At 50.6% G+C, this 19426-nt stretch overlaps 7 protein-coding genes across 7 annotated transcripts; all 7 read right to left on the reverse strand.

Moving 5' to 3' along the window:
• Window positions 1-428: 428 nt before the first annotated feature.
• Window positions 429-1307, reverse strand: A1O5_11602 (7-alpha-hydroxysteroid dehydrogenase; the record flags this gene model as incomplete). The annotated part of the gene is made up of 3 exons (XM_007752174.1): window positions 429-518; window positions 573-879; window positions 949-1307. The coding sequence occupies 3 exons, from the start codon at window positions 1305-1307 to the stop codon at window positions 429-431; spliced, it is 756 nt and encodes a 251-aa protein (XP_007750364.1).
• Window positions 1308-5424: 4117 nt separating this feature from the next.
• Window positions 5425-5934, reverse strand: A1O5_11603 (uncharacterized protein; the record flags this gene model as incomplete). Its single annotated transcript, XM_007752175.1, has 2 exons — window positions 5425-5540; window positions 5622-5934. 2 exons carry the CDS (start codon window positions 5932-5934, stop codon window positions 5425-5427), a joined length of 429 nt encoding a protein of 142 aa, XP_007750365.1.
• A 2193-nt stretch (window positions 5935-8127) lies between these two features.
• A1O5_11604 (uncharacterized protein) lies at window positions 8128-8991 on the reverse strand (the record flags this gene model as incomplete). Its single annotated transcript, XM_007752176.1, has 1 exon — window positions 8128-8991. One exon carries the CDS (start codon window positions 8989-8991, stop codon window positions 8128-8130), a length of 864 nt encoding a protein of 287 aa, XP_007750366.1.
• An 846-nt stretch (window positions 8992-9837) lies between these two features.
• Window positions 9838-10611, reverse strand: A1O5_11605 (uncharacterized protein; the record flags this gene model as incomplete). The annotated part of the gene is made up of 1 exon (XM_007752177.1): window positions 9838-10611. One exon carries the CDS (start codon window positions 10609-10611, stop codon window positions 9838-9840), a length of 774 nt encoding a protein of 257 aa, XP_007750367.1.
• Window positions 10612-11516: 905 nt separating this feature from the next.
• Window positions 11517-13721, reverse strand: A1O5_11606 (uncharacterized protein; the record flags this gene model as incomplete). The annotated part of the gene is made up of 1 exon (XM_007752178.1): window positions 11517-13721. The coding sequence occupies one exon, from the start codon at window positions 13719-13721 to the stop codon at window positions 11517-11519; it is 2205 nt and encodes a 734-aa protein (XP_007750368.1).
• Window positions 13722-15047: 1326 nt separating this feature from the next.
• A1O5_11607 (uncharacterized protein) lies at window positions 15048-15323 on the reverse strand (the record flags this gene model as incomplete). Its single annotated transcript, XM_007752179.1, has 1 exon — window positions 15048-15323. One exon carries the CDS (start codon window positions 15321-15323, stop codon window positions 15048-15050), a length of 276 nt encoding a protein of 91 aa, XP_007750369.1.
• Window positions 15324-17324: 2001 nt separating this feature from the next.
• A1O5_11608 (uncharacterized protein) lies at window positions 17325-18995 on the reverse strand (the record flags this gene model as incomplete). Its single annotated transcript, XM_007752180.1, has 2 exons — window positions 17325-18702; window positions 18754-18995. 2 exons carry the CDS (start codon window positions 18993-18995, stop codon window positions 17325-17327), a joined length of 1620 nt encoding a protein of 539 aa, XP_007750370.1.
• Between the last annotated feature and the right edge of the window lie 431 nt (window positions 18996-19426).

Below are 19426 nucleotides of genomic sequence, written 5' to 3' on the forward strand. Positions count from 1 at the left end.
TGCCAAACTGGGGCAAAACCGGGTATGGTTTTGCGATAGCGGGCATCCAACACCCTATCGATCTGCACGTCCTGGGTGGCCTACCTACACAGTTAGCACAGTTTAACTCGAGGAAAAGGAGTAGATATTTGGAGAAATCGGATTGATAGTGGAGCAAGCACCGAGAATCAAGCTGAATTGATGTCTTCTAAGTTCAAAGCGATGACCTAAACCACACCATTGAGTGTGGATGTGAACTTCAACATAGCCACCTTTGTCTCTCGCGGATCTAGTAACTCGGCTACCTCAGTTTAAAAGCTGTTCACACTCACTATCGTAGTTACAGGCATCCCCTTGTACTGAAGAAGTATTAGAAGTGCGAACTCATATATTCCCAACACCCATTCAGCGAGCGTGGTGCTATCTGGGCTAATTTAAGGGGCCTTTGCCTAGAAATTCTCGTTGAAAGGTCTCAAATCAATTTCCTGCGTGAAAGCCGATTTGTGTTGCGTATGCAGATTCCAGTAGCTTTCAGCAATCTTGCAAAAAAAGTTAACATCCGACCCGCTAAGCGGATGACCAGGATCACTTACAGCATAGGGGCTTAACTTGCCGTCTGGAGTCGCATCATTGCGAGCAGCATGCTCTGCATCAGGGACGTCAATGCCGCCGTCGATGATGGCATGGGCGACGTGAACACCTGCCGGACCAAACTCTCTGGCAAGAGATTGTGTCAAGATACGCGCCGCAGATTTCCCTGCCGCGATAACAGACCATAGTTTGGAGCCTCGGATCGACGCAGTCGCTCCAGTGACTATCAACGTCGGCGGTAGAGGAGAGCTATCGACAGATTTGAGAAGTTGCGGCAACGCGCTTTGGGCAAAATTGAACAGACCGCGGCTAGAGCACGACGCTCCATTAGCGACACACGCAGTTCAAGTGAAGGGGCCGCGATGAGGGGAGACATACACATTGCCGTTTAAGCTTGTGTCCAAATCCTCGAGTTTCAGTTCTAGGAAGGGTTTGCGGCTTGGCCGCGAGTTAGGTCGGACGTTGTAGATCGCAGCGACAAGTTGCAAATTCCCAAACCCCTTTTCCTTCTTTATGGATTCGAATGCGGAAGCCAGGGAAGACTCGTCCGTCGCGTCGGCGGAGATCCCGATCGCCTTGCCGCCGGCATTATTGATCTGGGCGACAACATCATTATAGCTTTCTGACCGACGAGCAAGCAAGACAACGGGGTAGAATTCCGAGACTCGGAGGGCGACTGATCTCCCAGTTCCTGGGCCAACGCCAGCTACAACAGCGAAGAATTTGTCGGATACCATCCTGTGGTTGCACGTTTGCTATTATTTTTTCTCTCTTTTCTTGTTGAATAAAAGGAACCGAATGGTAGTGATCTAATCTAAAAATGCTGAATGAAAGGGTTAGTTTGGAGCAAGTATATGGGTGGCAATGGCTTCGGATTTGAAATCCACTCTGATGATTTCTCAACATGAATTGCGTGACGAGGGATGCGGATCGTGCAAGGCGAAGCATGATCTCGGTCATCAACGACACACCGGATGATTTTTGCTCCATTGCGGGCGGCCGTTTTATGATTAGTGCGCGAGCTGTCGGTGAGACAACACACCGGATCTTGTATTTCTGTCTATCTGGTCGGGCCACCAGTGTCGATCCGTGATCCCGGATTGGAGGCATCCGCCTGTGGCGGCATGCAGATGCAGACGCAGCAACTGTGAGCACGGTCTGGTAAACTGGGGCTGCATTCTGTACTTGAACTTTTGATGTTGCATTGTGCTGTGCTGTATGTGTGTCGCATGTGGTGTATCACGGATCAGCTCTGGCGTCAATTGTACAAACCCAATTCTAGTCGGCGAAATATCATGTGAAGCTTCGACCATCCTGCAAATAACTTCTCGACCAGAAGTTGCTCGTCGTCTCATAAACCCAGTCGTGTGTGATTGCATACCGCATCATTGTGGGGAGAGTCCATCATGGTGAAAGGAGATGTTCGTGCGCTGGGATCAGACCTGAGAACCCACCAAGAGATAGTGATGATGCTGCAAGTTCGTCAAAGAGGACAGTTCGCTGGAGAATAATAGGCGTCACCTTTGCAGCAGTCGGTGCGTTGATGTTTCTAAGTACGTCCTACCAGCAGAAGTAACAAGATACGGCGCAGAAAACAGATGCCACAGTGGAGTTCTCAACTTTTCGTGATGGTCAAGTGCTGCACCTGCAACCACACCAGCGTTGTGACAACCTAATGAGCTTCAGCAGTTTACCGAGCCTTGCACTTTTCATAAATTCGTATTCGGCCCGAAGAGTAGTCTGAAATTTGTTCCTCCTTCTTAAACATGACGGCAATGGTTCTGTTCTTTGACAACCCAAGGGGGTCCCTCTGTCAGAGACATGGCAACGAAGCAGCCGGCTTCCGACGAAGAAGGATTATGTGACGGTCCAACTGACCCAAAGAGCCATGTATCTGAGCGCATTTGTAGACTCGGTTTCTCAGGAATCACCTCCTTCCTGGAAGATTAATGACTCGTTCCGGAGCGAAGCGGCGAAATGAGAGTGGACGTCTTCATAGAGGCATTGTTGTCAAGTCGACGGTCCTCGTTTGAGCAGGTCGAGGTGCATCATCGATGAATACTAGAAGGAGAGCGTGAGCAGGAGGCATTCGATGATTGGGTCGTATTTTGTAACAGCGGAGACTTCGAGGAAATCTATTCCCCCCCCAACCGACCGCAAGGTTATTCGGGATGCCAAAGCCCCGAACGAGAACGAATTGCTTGTGACCGCATGTTTTGTGCGCATCATCCATTGAAACGGACTCTGTGCAGCACACTCAAGTCACCTGCACATTGGTCAGATTCTTTCCGTAGCAGTCGCCGCAGTCCGGAGTGGTAATGGCAATGGATAATTTGAAACGGTACTCCGTACTGACCTGCCCGTCATAAAAGGTGGTAAATATCTTGTCCTGCTGCTAACATGATGAAAATAACTCGCTTTAATGAAGCCCTGAGGGCGGTTTCAGCCACCGTGAGCAAGACATCCAAATCTCACACGTCACTTCTCACAGTTGGTTCATTCCACCGTCGGCAGCATCGTGAGATATCACTGAAGAGGAAATGGGTTAGATCAGGAGAGTGTGGCTGATACTCGCCTCAAATCAGGAAAGGGGTGCAGTGAAAACTTGGAAGAGGCGCGATATCAGCGCTCTTGGTCTGTAGCAACAGTGCTAGGACCTCGAAGATCTGAGCTCGAGATGGCCGTAGGAGTAATCGTGTTGAACCATCTGCCATCGGGAAGAACGATTGTGACAAGAACAGTTACTGCTTTGGGGACGAATTTGACTTCTTGAAAGCTGAATCTCTTCGGTAGTACTCGATGCTTATAATAAAGATTCAGAGCCTACCTCGTCCACATTGAGGTTGGATCCGAGCGAAAGAAACGGTCCTCCTTAGGTAGAACGTTAGCGTGCTTGCTGCCACAGATGGAGCGGCATGCCATCCAAAGGTCGCCGGATCAGGCAAGACATGTAGCCCGTGGACAGAGTACCTTCCCCTATTTAGATGGTCCCCCTGACCCATTCTGCCCATTTCGTCGATCGCGGTTACAACCCTGATTATACTGTAACGGTATAGGCTAATCAAAGAAGCTGCCTTCCGCTATAGTCTCCACATTCTTTGTGCTTAGTTTGGGTTATACTCCAGACTTGGGTCATGTTATTATCAAGTACAACACGTTCCAAATCAAGCCGTTGGGCTCCTCCTGTGGATTCACGCCTTTAAGGACCAAGTCGCGACGCCTCGCTCGTTCAGCCAGCCCACCATCATCTAATCGGGAAACATAATCTAGGCATGCGGGATTGAACAAGAAGTATACGAGTCGTGGCGTGCACGTGGTTTCAGAGCCAGCGTCATGATCCCGTGCTGGATGGGCAATCTGAAATGGATATTAAAGGTCTTGAAATCCCATATTGAAAGAACAGGGAAAGCTCCTCCTGCCTGATTGTCCAACTCAACAGCAGATCCACTCTGTTACAGTCACTCTTTTACATCACAGGCACAATGGCAATTTGGGAATTCTCCCAGTCCGTTCTTTTCTTCACCCTTCTTCCCATCCTGTCCTCCGTGTCCTTGACAAATGCTAGCGTTGTTCCAACCAACCAACTCGGCGGATGGCAGTCGAATGTCTGTTCAAGCCGCATCTATCAAGGCTGGACAGGCCTTTCTTCGTTTTCCCCGGCCCAAGACTTTTGTTCCTCTCAATATCCCGTCTCGTGTACCAGTGCCCATCAGGGCCACGGCCCTCACCGCAGAACTTTCCCAACCCCACCGCCAGCCGAGCCGTCTGTACCTTCCGATGATCCCAACAACCGGCTTTGGTCGTCCATCAAGCGAGGGCCGCCAAATGTGATGTCAACTTGGTGCTCTTGCATCCAGACTCCCACTCCCTGCAAAACAACGAAGACCACACCTGCTCATACCGACACCACCACCTCTCCTGTAATTACAACAACGACTACGCCCACTTCCACTACTACAACCATAACTACCACTACCACCACCACTACTACTACCACTACTACTACCACTACTACTACCACCACCACTACTACTACAACAACCACAACCAGTGCTGCCCCCGCGCCTACTTGCGGATCTCCGGGAACTTGTGGGACCTTTACGAACTGCGGAGGTAGCGACACATGTTTCTGCTTTGGAGACATCGATGGCATCAACGCGTATTGCGTGGAGGATGAGGCGTGCTCCACTGCTGCCGCATGTTCCACAGACGCAGATTGCCCTGGCGAAGTCTGCGTGGCAGCCGAAAACTGCTGTGGGTTCGCCTACTGCGCGCCTGCATGCTCGTCAGGGGTATCGAAGAGGTCCGGAATGGCTTACGGGAACGAGACGGAGGCGTTAGCTGCACACCAGGATATCCGGCGCGATTCAATTCTGTTCGGGTCAGGATTCCATGATATATAATAGGCCATGTTTGAACCAGACACATAACGTTGATCCGCACCTAGTCTTCTCCCTTGGATTTAGCCAATATCTCCCCTAATTTCCTTCTCACTGGGCGCCTCGTTCAGGCCTGTTCGTAGATTCGGTCCGGTATGGCATAGATCCAGCTTCGTAGCAGACTGGAGGGAAAGAAGAAAATAAAAGGGTGGAATATATCTGACTTTCTTCCCTGGTACAATACATATATAGTTTTGTCTGAGCCAGCCAAAGAAATAAATCTCAGCCAGGGTTGCTGGCAGGACTATCTATTCAAGGCCCCTTAGGTAGGCACTACTATGTAATGAAATGAAAGCAGGACCCGGCGTCATAATCCACGAATAAAAGCGAGAGTGATTGGTGCTGAAGTAGCATGGCACTCCTATGGGACGATGCCTTGGGGAGATGAAGAAAAGGTGATCGGCGAAGAAAGCGTCTAGCAGTTTCCATCGATGGAGTAAGACGGGATTCCGACTTCTGTCTCCTGGAGACATTGCCCGACGCTGAGAAGTGTAGCGCCGCTGCTGCAGTTATCGTCCGTGTAAACCGTGACTGTGGTATCTTGTTAGCATTACTGCCGATTGAGACATCATGTCCCGGAGAATAGCTGCAAGGTGGTATATGAGGCCTCACCTTGACATCCGAATGGCTGGCTGAGAAGAGCGATGGCCTTGGTGCCGGGAATCGACTTGACACAGGTGGCGCCGCCTGTGCCTTGGACCTGGCCGATGAAGCCGTCGTTGCAGGCGTGGGAAAAGAAGTTGGCTTGAAACCCGGCCAGGACGTGTGGTTTGGTGATATCCGTGACCAAGAATTGTTGGCCCTCAGTCTCGCCGACATGCTCCGCTGCTGTCACTGTCCCGTAGCTGTGGGCAGTTGGAATGTGGGCAGCGTATGCCGCTGTCACGGCGACGGCGAAGACAAGGACGGAAGATTTGGCGAACATCTTGGATTGAGTATGGGAGATGTTGGGACCGCAAACCAAATGGCTGTGGGGATCAGACTCAGAAGGTAGACGTGGGATACAGAGTTAGTGATGAGAGAGACATAGTCGACGGTTTTATAATCGGGATGTTGCTCAAGGTCTCGGAGATACAGTTCCATTCCATTCTTTCAGCTTGGAATCCTCGTTCCCATACACGAACATCAGACGCCCCGTGATGGATGGGCCTTAAAGGCCACCAGCATGTTGCATTATAGACATGCTCGAGCATCAAATTAACATCCTGCTCCTTTGGGGTGCGGTGTGATAGATCTGAGATTGTGCTGCAAAAGGTGCTTGTATGAGTCGTGACCGGGAAGCTGTCATTCGAAGCTAGCCAGTTTTCTCACAGATACAGCTTCCCGTGACACCGAGTGTGAGGTTTCTCGTGATGCTGTCGTCAGCAGAATGAGTGATGAAGATACACGACTTTTCAGCTGTGTTGAAGTTATGGAATGAGACTGGGCCGTAGGCGGTCAGCAACACTGGAGAGGTATGAATATATACGACTCTTCAGCTGACTCTATGTTCTGTATACTTACAAGACAAAACATCCCATCCTCTCTCATCCTATCCTGTCTGACCTGCATTTACCTAGGACAGGGTTAGTCGCTATTCAGCTGTTACTCCGTCGGTGAAAGCGGTGAGATGGGCAGGCCCCCCAAGCCTTGGCGGCGTGAGTTTATATCAACCCTAGTCGAGGTTGTCAAATCTGATCAGAGACTGCAGCTCAACCATTATCATCTGTCAGCGACTGGGAAAGAGTACCTGACACACTAAAAGGGGAAGAATCACCGTGCTTTCGTACAAAACCTGTAATATAATACGGGACCAAACCTGACTTCCCTTTCGAAACTTCTTCATGCCGCCGTTGGGGTAGATTCTTGCACAGCTGATGCCAGGGACTGGGTTGCAGCCAACGACGCGATGGCTTGCCCGTGCGGAATGGGACATGCTCGTTCAATAAGGGGCTTCCGGGGAGTGGTACGGGCTTGGAAACCGGCTGCCTGATGACTCGGTCCGTTTCATGCGATGGGACTTCGAGAAGGAGACCTGACATTTAGGTTCGTTGTTCCTTTGCCGCTGCCTGAAATTAGAGCCCGTGCTCGATGCTGACTGCATCTACAGTACACACCGCCTATCTCAGCTGTGTTGTATGTCGAAGCACGCAGGAGACAAGACCTTGGAATTCCGGAGAGCTATGTGATGTCAAGTTACGAGGCCGGGGGAACATAACTTAAAGTTGATCCTCAGAATAAGCTTTACATCGCGCACGAAAGAGCATAAGATTGACCCGCAATGAGTCTATTGAGCGGACTTGCTTGTGCCATAAGAGTCTTTCAGAGCCGTTTCAGCGTTTGAGCCTCGTTCGTTTGCTTAAGTTGGCAAGATAAGTGGTGCCTGAAACGGAGCGGTGGATATGGTTAGGCCGACACCATGCCGAATGCTGAAAAGGCCCCTCCAACGTGGAAGTTTTTACGTGACACAACACGAAGCCGCAAACTAATCAGCTACCACGCAATTGTTCACTGATCCAACAGGTGCTAAGGAAAGTACAGTGTGAATACGGGTTAGTTCAGGGAGTGGAATGGCAAGATTCATCTCTTCTAACATGTTGCCGTTGGCACCGACAACTCGAAGACGCCGTGGTTCAAGCGCCGGCTAACCAGCCCAACTAACCATGAGAGATCGCGAATCTCCATTGAAATTGTTCTCTGGGCCCAGCCATCCTTAGCAGGACGCAGAGAGCTTCATGGGCACCGTCCCGAACATATTCCAACGAGAGCATCAGATTCATTGTATTGCGTTCGTTCAGGCGATTTCAGTTGGGTTGGAGCTCATCGAGCAGTCATGTCGCCTTGGCCGCAAGGCTGGTTGCTTTGTCTCCATTCCCCAAAGCTCAATGGAAGTTCGTTGCAGAAGCAATGGCTCGACTGTATTCCTGCCGATAACGGTATTTGCTTTCGCTTCTTAAGGGCCTTGGAGCCCAGCTTTGGCAAAAAGACGGCAGAGGGCTCGAGTGTACTTGCATTCCTCAGGATTTAGGCATAGTATCGCAGAAGGCTACTTAACAGCTTAATGTGCAGTGCAGAAATCCGCCGGTGATTCAGACTTCCCTCCAAGCTTTGACGAAACTTAGAAAATGACTTTCCAACATTACACGTTATTGGTATACAAGCTGTCATTTTCGACCTCTTTCAGCCACAAACCCCAAGGCCTGTCAGAAGTCGCCCCAATGGAGACTTCACAGTCCTGCGCTTGTTGAGCGGTCAGGGGCTCAAATGCACCGGTCCCTCCGTTGCCAGTCCCGCCCGTCCATGCTGTGGCCTCATCCCCAGATAATCCGCCAAATGCACCCCGCAGCAGTGTTGCTGTTGTCTGAGCTTTTGCGTTCGACTGGGTGAAGATGGCCTGAAAAACTGCAGTCTGGATGTCAATAGCGGCGGTGGTGAAGCCATGTCGCCGCATCAGCACGACATTGTAATCAGGAAGCAAGACTGGCGGGTTGGCGGACGCATTGGCCGTGGTCAGGAACGTCTTGGCCAGATCTTCTCCAAGTTTCGGGGTGCGGATCAACAAGTCATGCGGTTCGGTGGCGTTGTAGGAGTTCACGACATCATACAGCGGGACCGGGTCCGGGCCAAGAAAGCCGGCCATGTGGTACACCGCTCTCAACGGAACTCCAGCAATTGCGTAGGGAAGGACATCTTCGCTGTGACTGTGAATCACACAGGCGATGTCAGGGTAACGCTTGTACATCTCTCCGTGTATGTACCGTTCAATATAGCCCTTGGGAGCATCGGAATCAACAGCTATTGAGTCGTTCACTCGATATTGGACCAAATCGCTTGCATTGCTGACAAGTGCAGGAGCCATGTTGGCAGACATGAGATAAGTCATTGCGTCGACCGGGTGCCGTGCTGAAATGTGTCCATAGGCGTCAAGCACTGACGTGAAATGCAAGATGTGGTTCGCAGAGATGAGATTACGCTGAATCTGGTCGTCCACGTTGTCATTCATTCATTCATCCGTCATGTCGGGGGAAAGCGTCCCACCATCATGGCAATTGCTGTGAAATGGTCACTTACTTGTGTAAGGTTTACCATCTTGAACTCCTATTTGGGCCGTGAAAGACGAGAATATCAGAAGTTTTGGAGGTCTTGTTGGTATGCAGTGTTGGAAATGATGGAGGGAGCAGAAAGCTCTGGAATCGAAGCTGGCACACGCTAGAAGAGAATGACAAAAGTGTAGCACCATACGGGGTTCTTTATTCGTGCCCGCACTTTTTTACATTCCTCCATTTGGAAACACAGACAAACTTGGAATCAATATGCTGATCCTAAGGGCTTCATTGCTTGGCGATGCAACTCGGGTGTCTAGCTCGGTAAATCTTCTAGGTCGGGCGTGGCGCCTGGGCGACAAGCACTGACAAAGAGCTTGCCCATTCGTCAAGATTCAAACAGGCCATACTCTCCGGACTCAGCAGATGGCAGCGAACCTGAGACCTTTGCAGTTCGAGAGTCGAATATCCTCCACGTTATATTTGAGTCGCAGTTGGCGCATATCGTGGTCTCCTCTCTTGGATGTGAGAGAGTACCCAACATGGCCCATCAGCCCATCAGCAGCATTCTGAAGGTCCACTCAAGGATGGCGCTCGACAATTGAGGTAGAATCCATGAGGATAGCCAAGTTGGAGCGTTTGAGCTTTGCAGAAGTCGGCGTTGAGATGATAGCACCGGCCAGTCATACGAGGTATGACGTCCGTGGGAGAAGTTGGTCAGGGGGCATTTCGACAGAATCGCTTCCCAAGTCAGCCGGAAGGTGGAATGGTCGGGACCAGGTAGTCGCAAAGAAGGTCAGCCATTCTCATGAAACCTTGGTGTCGTCAATATCCATAACTCCCGGCGCTTGTACCATCGTTTCTTTTTCAAATACAGCCTTAAGTCTTTTCTCAAATACAGCCCTAAGTCCGATCCTGAACTCGGACATGCGCACACCCAGAATCTTCAGGATCGCGGTTTGTCTTGAGTCGAGCGTGTCCCCTTCCCTGCAGACAAGATAACCTTCTTCTTCATCCATTGACCCTTCCGGATGTTCTTCCAACATCACTCTGCCCTTGACCAGACGTGTTGGAATCCCGAGTTTTCGAAGAGTGGGTTCAATCTGGACAGGCAGCGGATCATCCTCGCCGCCCTCAATGCCATACTGAGTGTGAATTTCTCCCGGTGGTATTCTGACGTCTCGGATTGCAGTGCTGCCGCTCCGAGCGAAGTCCTGATTCAACCAGTCTGCGAAATATTCTTCGATTTTTGGAATTTCCTGGTTTGTGAAGAGAAGGCCGACTTCGCCTTTGACATACGGTACCAATGCACTAACCCCCGGTACGCACTCCGTTTCCTCCGTCTGCCCCAGTGCCACCATCAAGACTTTGTTCTTTCCCATCATTATCCTGGAGTCACTAAAATCTGCTCTGACCTGTTTGAGGAAATTGTTGCGAGTGTTTTGGACGTCAAACACCCAGATGTAAGAGTACTTTTCTGCCGCATCTCGAACATTTGCGGCGAGTCGGCGGATGAGCTCCTTCCTATTTTTGCGCACTTTTGAGGTCGGGACGACACGGTTTCGTTTCGACGGTGGCATGGCGAGATATGGGGGTGACTGACAGGCAAAAGGGTTTTGAGGCAAGAAGATGTTCAGGGTGTGGTCGAATGCCGTCTGCGTTTGGGCTGCGCCATAAAAAAAAAAGAGAATTTCCAAAATTATTGCCAAGAGCGACACCCAGCTCAACCCAATTTGGGACTAGAGTCATGCCGCCTTGTGCTCAACCCAGCTTGCCCCAACTCGGGTGAGAGGGGTGGGTACCTAGGACGAGAGGTGGTCAAGGATAATTGTCCTAGAACGAGAGGTGGTTGAGGATGATTGTCGTAGTAGTACAGAGTTCCTAGGACAAAGTGGCCGGGACAAAGTGACTGCCTCGGAGAGCGCCTATAGAACGCTACGCGTCATAGGGCAAATAGCCCGGGAGATTTTGAATCTAGGACCCCCTATTAGCGGTGGAGGGAGTGCCTAGAGAAAGTCCCTGGGCATGAATCTGTCCTAGGCGCATTGTCCTGTGGACACAGTCCGCCTCAGTGCGCTCGCTATCACACCTTGAGTCTTAACCTCAGGCTTCCAGGTCTCTAAACCTCATCCAATCATTTATTTGGATATATATAATGTAGCACTCTTGTGGCGGCCCTCTGCCAATGAACAAAGCCTTGAACACTGTGGCGGAGAGGTGGCCGTACAATGGTACAGGCCGTGGGACTAGTATACCAGCTGTCAAGATTCGGGGACGAGTATTGTAGAATGCTATTATCGCAAATAAATTCTGACTCCTTTAAGAAACCAGTGCTAGAAAAATGGCCAAAAACGCGCCGTCCTCTTATTCAATTTTCGAAGCCGCATGCTGTGTCATTTGTAGTATCTTGCTTCAAGCGCTCTTGCTCTGTATCTGACCCTGACTGCAGCTTGTCCGTACCTCTGAATGTGCACGCTCGGAAGCCTCAGCAGATGCATATAGTTTTCACTACACTCGTGACCATGTTGGCATCGGATGGTGGTGTCGATTCCCAGGAGACCAGATCGACGAACTCATCCACAGCAATTATGACTCGTGCAGCAAATGCGCATGTTGGCACTCCCTTGTCATCATGTTCGGTCTTGTCTGTGTTTTCTTCCCTTCTGAGAACGATGGCGACGCCAGGAAGTATCTCGCCAGTCGGCTGCTCACGGATCGCAATCATATCGCCCCAGACATTGTCCCTTGATCCATGGTCGTGACCGTCAGATGACTGCGGTTCCACATCCTCCAACACACGGAAACCTCGCTTCCCCTTGATGTCGAGCAGGCGGAGGGACCTATTCCTCGGCAAAACTAGTCTTTCATCGAATTCCAAGACTAGAAACTCCCCAACAAAGCCATTTTCCGTAATGCGTCCATAGTTGCGACCCAAATCGTTCAATCCTGTCCCATGCATGAGCGTCCTCGGCGCCCATCTGAACCCGCGAGTGGTCAGTCTCGGTGCACCTGAGAAGATCAAGCCACCTGGTACAGTCCCTAAGGCTTTCCAAAACGCTATCATTCTTGCTTCTCCTGAATACTGCATAATGATGCCAATATCGATGTGGAAAAGTGGAGCAATAGCCAACGTCTCATCATCGAGTCGGCTACTGGTCCGGTAGCACATCAGCCGCTGGATATGATTAATATGGGCGGGTTTTGTGGCATAAAGGTTACGGTTGAAGCCTGATAGCTCTGCGATCAGAGCGGCCGAAATAGGGCCTGTGAAGCCAGAGACGAAAATTTGTGAGAGCAAATGAGACATCGGCAAGAAAGCGTCACGCAAGCGGAAGACAAGGTTAGACGCTAGAATGCCTTCTTTAAGAGTCCAAAGACGGCGAAGCCAGACAGACGACAGGATACGGATGGCTATTTCTTCGGTAGCGCTCGAGCTGCTGGATTGACGAAGACCATAGTCAAGGACGAGTGTCGTAGGAGCTTTAGCGTAGGTTGCACTCATGAGTTGAATTGCAGTGTTGCGCATTATCGAGTCGTTAGGGACGCACAACCCATCAATCCAGAAGAGGGACGAGCCGGAAATTCTATGACAGAGATGTGCGAGTTGTACCACTTGACATCTCGGCAGGCCTTTCTCTGTCGTGCTCCCGAGTCCATCTGACCAAACATGAGAGATCACCACATACTCCATGTCTGGTTTATATCGTTTCACACTCAGCTCACCCCGTTCTCCGTCCATTATTATGGACTCTCCGTCCAACACTGGGAACGTCCCAGATTGCAAAATGTCGAATACATCTTTCAGAGGAGGGAGCACATGCTCGCATGAGCATCCTTGGTGCACATGCTGAGGCGAGTAGGTGGATACGTCGACATTATATGCTTTGCACTGTGTATTGCTGCAGTGAGTATGCCTCACGTGAGGCTGCTCGATTGGACGAAGAAGGGTCGCATACATTGCAGCTGAATGACCGTACCGATTTGTCATTATTCTCGAGCTCGACGGACACCACCCGCTCCGTCGCAGCCGGCCTTTTATTTCTCCCCCAGGATCTAAATCCATCTGATAATTGATCAAGCCAGCGTCCGGATATGCTTGAGGCACGGCTTTACCCAGTAGCTCCGTCAATAGAAGTGCATTGCGGATAGTCGCATTGAAAATATTAGACAGGGGATTGCTGTTGTAGGCTGGGATTCTAAGCCTCAGCTTGACTTCGAGATATAATGCCCAGTCGCGTGCACCAACCACCGAACGCCCGAAAGAGACCGAGAGACTCTTCTGCCTATCTTCTGGAAGATCGAGAAAGCCGAGGTGCCATTGCTGATAGAATGTGCGTAAATACTGGGTGTTAAGGACTCTGTGATGGCTTTTACCTGTTGTCTGTATGCCCTCGGATGAAGTCAGAAATGAAGAGCTTGAAAAGTGCTGCTGAAAGGCACTTTCAAGCACGCCAAAGAAAAGCCAGCCTTGTAACATCGCGAGAATGGAAACATAATCGGTGTTTTCCAAGAAGAGACCCTGGCGGAGCGCTCGCAGTCTTACAGCATTCCAGCCTCGCAGGAGGGGGTATTCCTCAAAAGACGCCAAAGGGAATCGTTGACTGCTATCGTGGTCAAATTCAAGCCATTGACTCTCAGGAATCGAAGGTCGCATTCTGTCAAGCTCTGTAGGACTGATAAGATGCTCCATATCGTAAACGCACAGAATCCTATGTCCTCATATGTTTCTGCGAGTTTGTAATTAGTTAATAGTGGTCAACAGTGGTGGAGCAGAAGTTTGCTACGATGAGACTTTGCTTGCCTTGCTTGCCACCAATGATAGTGTGGGGAGCGTGGCGCTATCCATCTGGCGCCATTCTTTTGACGGGTGCTTGACGGGTGACGGGACAGCCTAGAATCTTTCTCTGATTCGGCCCACCAAGGACGGCTTTGTTACCCATTGTGACTTGCTAGGCGGAGCGGGGTGAGAGATCACCAGGACGGCCGCGTCTCAGCGGACTTTTGGAGAAATGGCATTGAAAGGACTGGACAAATCCTCAATAGGTAGGTACGGTCGACCTTGCTGTTCGTATCAGGCTCACCGTTGCGTCAAGGTCTCTCCTTTCGGTTCTTCCTATCCTCTCATAGAATACGGGGGATGAGACCAACCAATCCACAGTACGGTAACACCCTTCTGGCAGCGACCTCAGCCCCATGAAAAGTAAAACAATAAGACTCAGCCTGGCAATGACATACACATACGCGCAAGCTCTCAGGAGCCAACTCCACGCAAACAAAGATCGCTGGGAATACTCCAGTTCTGGGCTTGTCATATACCAGTAGCTAATCCGTGTTACTCTCTCGACCTTCAACCTTCTCCCTGTCGTCTCCATAAACACTCGATAAAGGAGCAGTACATAACGCTGACAAGCCAGAAGAAAGGGATTGTCGTTGCAACCGCCAATGAACTCATTCGCCAGAGAAGCTGCTCTGTTAGTGTAGGGAAAGAGAAGTTCCATGCCGAACAATGGAGACCTCCGACGAAGAAGAACAAAAAGCTGACCAACACACCTCCTAGTGGACTTGGTGCGTAGGTGGCCCTCCCAATCGCCCTCCAACACTCTTTCGCCAGCCCGAACGATTGGTAATGGGCGGGCATGAACGGCACATATACGAAGGCGCTTATCTCCAATGACGTGATGGGCAAGTCCTGTGCTATATGGGTGGTACATTGTGTCGCAAGCCAAAGGGGCTGAAACGCCAGCAAGACTTTCACCAAGCTGTCGGCCTTGCCTTTGTCCCTCATTTCCGATTCGCTAACAAGGGTAGATAGGCTAATTGCGTCCAGTAATAGGTGCTCCTCGAGATCTAATGTGGTGAGATAGCCTTCTACCATCCGTTTTGAATAGTGGCCTTTGCTGACAGGAGTCTGCTTGATCTGCAATCCGCCCATCAACACGTAAAATGCCGTAACAATCCCCCTCTGCTCATAGCCAGGTCTTGTTTTGCCGGGTTCGTTTTCTTTCCGTTCAAAGCCTCACAGCATCTTGGCTGACCATCTGGCATCCAACCATTCCCTGACCGCAACCCCGAGGATCAACTCCGGCGCCAACGCCGCCAGTACCAATCCAATTGCTGGATCAATAACCTTATGCCACCACGGGGCTCCCGGTTGGGGGATGTTGGGGTGCACCACCGTCCAAGTGCAGATGAAGACGGTGAAGAGACAGGGCCAGAGGACATCGATGGTGCCTCGTTGGTTGGGCGAAGGAGTAAAGCCGATATGCTGGACTGAAGACGGAGAAGTCGCCATGTTGGAAGCACCAGGTCACTGATATATCCGGTGCCCCTCAATATTCTGATTAAATCAGGAACCAACCTAATCCACTGACAGACGAGCTGGGGAGGACAATATCTCGATCGAATCGCCTTTCTGTGAGATTTTTCATTGGCAAAACTCTGGCATTGGGTTGAATTGAGATACCATATATCCCAAAGAAGGGGAAGGGGCGCATTTACCCGTTCCTTCTTCCTGAAGCCGTAACCACGCACGCGCGGAGCAGAATACGAGAAGCCTCGCGTAGTCAAAAGGCACCCAGATTCAGCCTTGCCGACAATGACCCTTGTCTTTTCTCGCAGGTTTGCCCAATATGGGCCGTTACAATCACAAACCGGCACCATGTGACCAATTAAGATCCTATATTGTCGTATTGCATGTGGTGGCGAGTTTCAGGGGAGCCCTTTTCGACCCCTTCCAGTTGCATCGAAAGAGTCCGTGAGTACCGAGTACTGTACATAGAAGTCAACTTGGAATGGAGGCGTATCTCGATTTTAGTACGGTACTCCGCAGGCAAAAGAAACCTGTAATTGCTTCAACCTGCGATGGAGAAGCTATAGAGGAACCGAGAAGATCCCCATGGGACCTTACCAAGTAAGCATTAGGCAAATGCATTTTACATATCCGCCAATGACACCTGGTTCGAGGCCACCATCGGCAGCCAAACTTGTCCCCTTCTTTGGCACGCCCATAACCGTGGACGAGTTCAACATTACATTGACGTGGAATACTGCTGGGAAAAGCGCCGTTGTTCTGGTGCTTTGCGTCCACTGCCCTTCTGAGACGGGGAGGAATCCACTTTCAAACCCGCTGCATGGTTGGCAAGCACGGATTCTCTCCGCCCTTCGTCTAAATGCCGTCGCCAAATGTGTCCGTAGCTTAGAATACTTGACTCTTCCTGACCATTTACCCTTCTCTAAGAGCGCACAAAGGAAACGAGGGGGAACGGAAGGAGTAGATAGGGGGAGGGGGTCGGACAGGACGGTAGCGATACAGGTCTGCATCTTTGATCCCTTTTGATCTTGGCTTTATGCGTTGCTTGTTTCTGAAGCTTGTTCTTCTCTGTATATGCACCTCTCTTGTAGCCTCTGGCAGCAGCTCGAGCTGATGGCTCATTCGCCGTAGGGTACCATCGTTGGGCGGTCCCCTATGGATGCGCGAGTGTATGAGAGGAAGGGGCGTGTCAACTGTGAAGCTCGTTCGAGAACGAGGTTGCAAGATGGACAGCTTCAGCTAGGTGCGGGAAGGATGAATGTTTGTAAGAGAAAAGGCTCTTAACCTTTGTATACTGGGTAGGGAGGAAGGCCTCTTCTACGGATAGAGAGGATACTCGAAGGGATGGGAAAGAAAGTCGAATATTAGGGAAAGCGACCCGCTGGGAGAGTTGAAAACAGGGAACCTGTTCGCCCACTAATGCGGGACCCTGGTCTGGTGCAGACATAGAAGTCCTTGTCGATGGCTGACTGGGAGGTCAGCCGGCGAGCAGAGTCTAAAGCTGTGCAGGTTGTCGATTTACCTTCCCCTTTGTCGCCAAGAGGAAGGCAACTCGACTATTAGCTAAGCTTCTTTAGGCCAAATAGCTTAGTGCTTGAGTTCTGATACCCGGTAATGGAGTTTATGTTGACAATTATTGGAGCTCGAGCGTGGCACCCTGTAAATCAATGAGGGTGCCTTAAAGCGTCTCTTTGGTCTCAGGAGGAACTGGAAGATTAAAGTTAATCAAGAATCACAGCAGCAGCCGCCTGAGTCCCTTCTCTCAAACATTATACCTACCAGGGAAAGGCCATACTCATACTGAGGTTGTGAAGCGCAGAGTGTATTCGAGGAAGGACTTACAATAGAATTTAGGCTGCTAACGATCTACATATCGTCAGTTCAAGTACCCTGAAGGTCATTGTCAAATTCATATGCGATGGCGGTCATGGAGATGCAGACAGCTATCTGAAGTTCCGACCATCCTAACCAGTCTCCCTTCATTTACTCTTGTGCCTTGACGAAGTCGATGACGGCGACATTCGGACCCGGCCAATGCTTCCGCGCGCGTAGGAACCAAAGGCCGATGGCAAAGAAGAACACGAAGAGGAATATCGGCCCCGCATAGTTCATGTTCGCCGCGGTCACAGGGATCGTGCTTGGAATCGGCAAAAACACCATGATATACAGCGTATAAACGAGGGCGAAAGAGTTGATATAGACTCCGTATCGACCCAGATTCCATCCACCCAGCTCAAGGGGCTTACCACCATGCGAAGAGGTCCAACGAGCCAACAGCATGGCCGAGATCGCCGTGCCATAAGAAAAGTACAACGCTAAGGACGAAAGCGCTGTGATGGCTCCGAAAGCTGTGGTGGAGCCGATATTCAAAAGTGACAACAGCATGACAACGACAAGCGAGAGCCATATTGATCGGATCGGTACATGGTGGGTTGAGTCCACAAGTGCAAACCAGCGAGGTAAGCCCCCGTCCCGGGACCATGCCCAAGTCAGTCGCGATACTGAGGCAATAGACGCTATGTTGACGCAGAACGAAATAACAAATAGCCCACAGACCATCGCAGTGGTTGCTTTAACTGAGCCTGTGACCCGGAGGAGGATTGTGATAATGGGGAACCCAGAGCTGAGCACTTCGTCAATGGGACCCATAGCACTGAGGATGGCGATCACCATGGCATATGCCAGTACGCCATTCAAGGCAATGGACCAGAATGTTGCTCGCGGCACCGCCTGAGGAGCTTTCTTTGTTTCTTCGCTGAGATGGCAGGAATCATCAAATCCAGTGAAACTCCACGCACAAGTGAGCATGCCCAAATTCCAAGCAACATACGTATTGGACCAGCCCGACGAAATGGACTGTTCCAAGAAGATAAACTCGGCACTGTGGCGGCTGCCCATGACGACCAGGACGACAAGGAACAGGACGAAAAGACAGACGTGGAGTATTCCGGCCACAAGCTCAAGCCAGGGTACAATCGCGAACGTTTTACCGAAGGAGTTGATCAGGCCCTGGACAAACAAGATAGCGATCATGATGAGTGTGATGTGCCACGTCTTGGGGACGTAGCTCGGATGATTGAGCATTGCCAGCTGCTGCAGGATGATGGCGGTGATATTTGCAATGCCGGCGAGCAAAGAAACCCAGCCAAACCACGTCATCCAACCTTGCATCCAGGTGATGAATCTTTTCATATTTGACGGAGCCAGATTGTATGTCCAGTGGTATTGAGCGCCGGCGATAGGAATAGTCGATGCCATTTCAGCGATAGATGCAGCTTGTGCGATTGCCCCAAAGTAGACAATCAAGACGCTCCAGGCAAATGTCTGAGGGCCTCCGTTGTAGAGAGCGAAGAACATATTTCTGTCACTTGTCAGCTTTAATGCATTTCTCCAAGCGATATACACTCCTCACGTATTCATACCCTCCCACGTGCTCATAAAGGTGAGAGAAAAGGCAAAGATCTGGGAGAAGCTGAACAGTCTCCGAACTCTCGTCACACTCTCAATGCTGTGACTATTTGCGTCGACGTTTGAGGCAGCCACTTGGCCAGATTCCCCATGATCACCACTCCTATGGCTTGCGAAACGGTTGATAGTTAACTGCACATCTTTGTCCACTTTGTGCAGCTCGTAAACTTCGCTGTGGTCGGACATCGTATATATATATATATTTCTCCTATATTTATTGGGACAGGACGGACGCTGAGATGGGACGTTTCGGAGTGGAAGCGTCAAGTTGCAAAGACAGAAGAAGTGAAAAGAGAAGTGAAGGAAAAGAAATCGAGAGAAGAGATAGCTTGGTCCAATGAATTCAAGACCGACTTATCGAGAGCAACAGGATCCATCTTTTAGCGAAGCCTTAGTCTTTGATAGGTAGAAGCACATTCAACTGCAGCTGCTGAGTTGCCACGAGCACGGGGTACTGCCGACCAAACATTGGGAATGCATGGTGGAGGTCCCGCTCAAGAGGATGCAAGGAGGGCAGGAAGCAGGAGGGGGTCCCAATGCTGAAACAGTGATCAGGCACCACAGCATTATTGTCCAAAACGCCATTTGCCGAGGAGGGTGTTTCCTTGCCCGCACTG

This window comes from Cladophialophora psammophila, assembly GCF_000585535.1.
Source record: "Cladophialophora psammophila CBS 110553 chromosome Unknown aczJe-supercont1.27, whole genome shotgun sequence".
NCBI classification, from domain to species: Eukaryota; Fungi; Ascomycota; class Eurotiomycetes; order Chaetothyriales; family Herpotrichiellaceae; genus Cladophialophora; species Cladophialophora psammophila.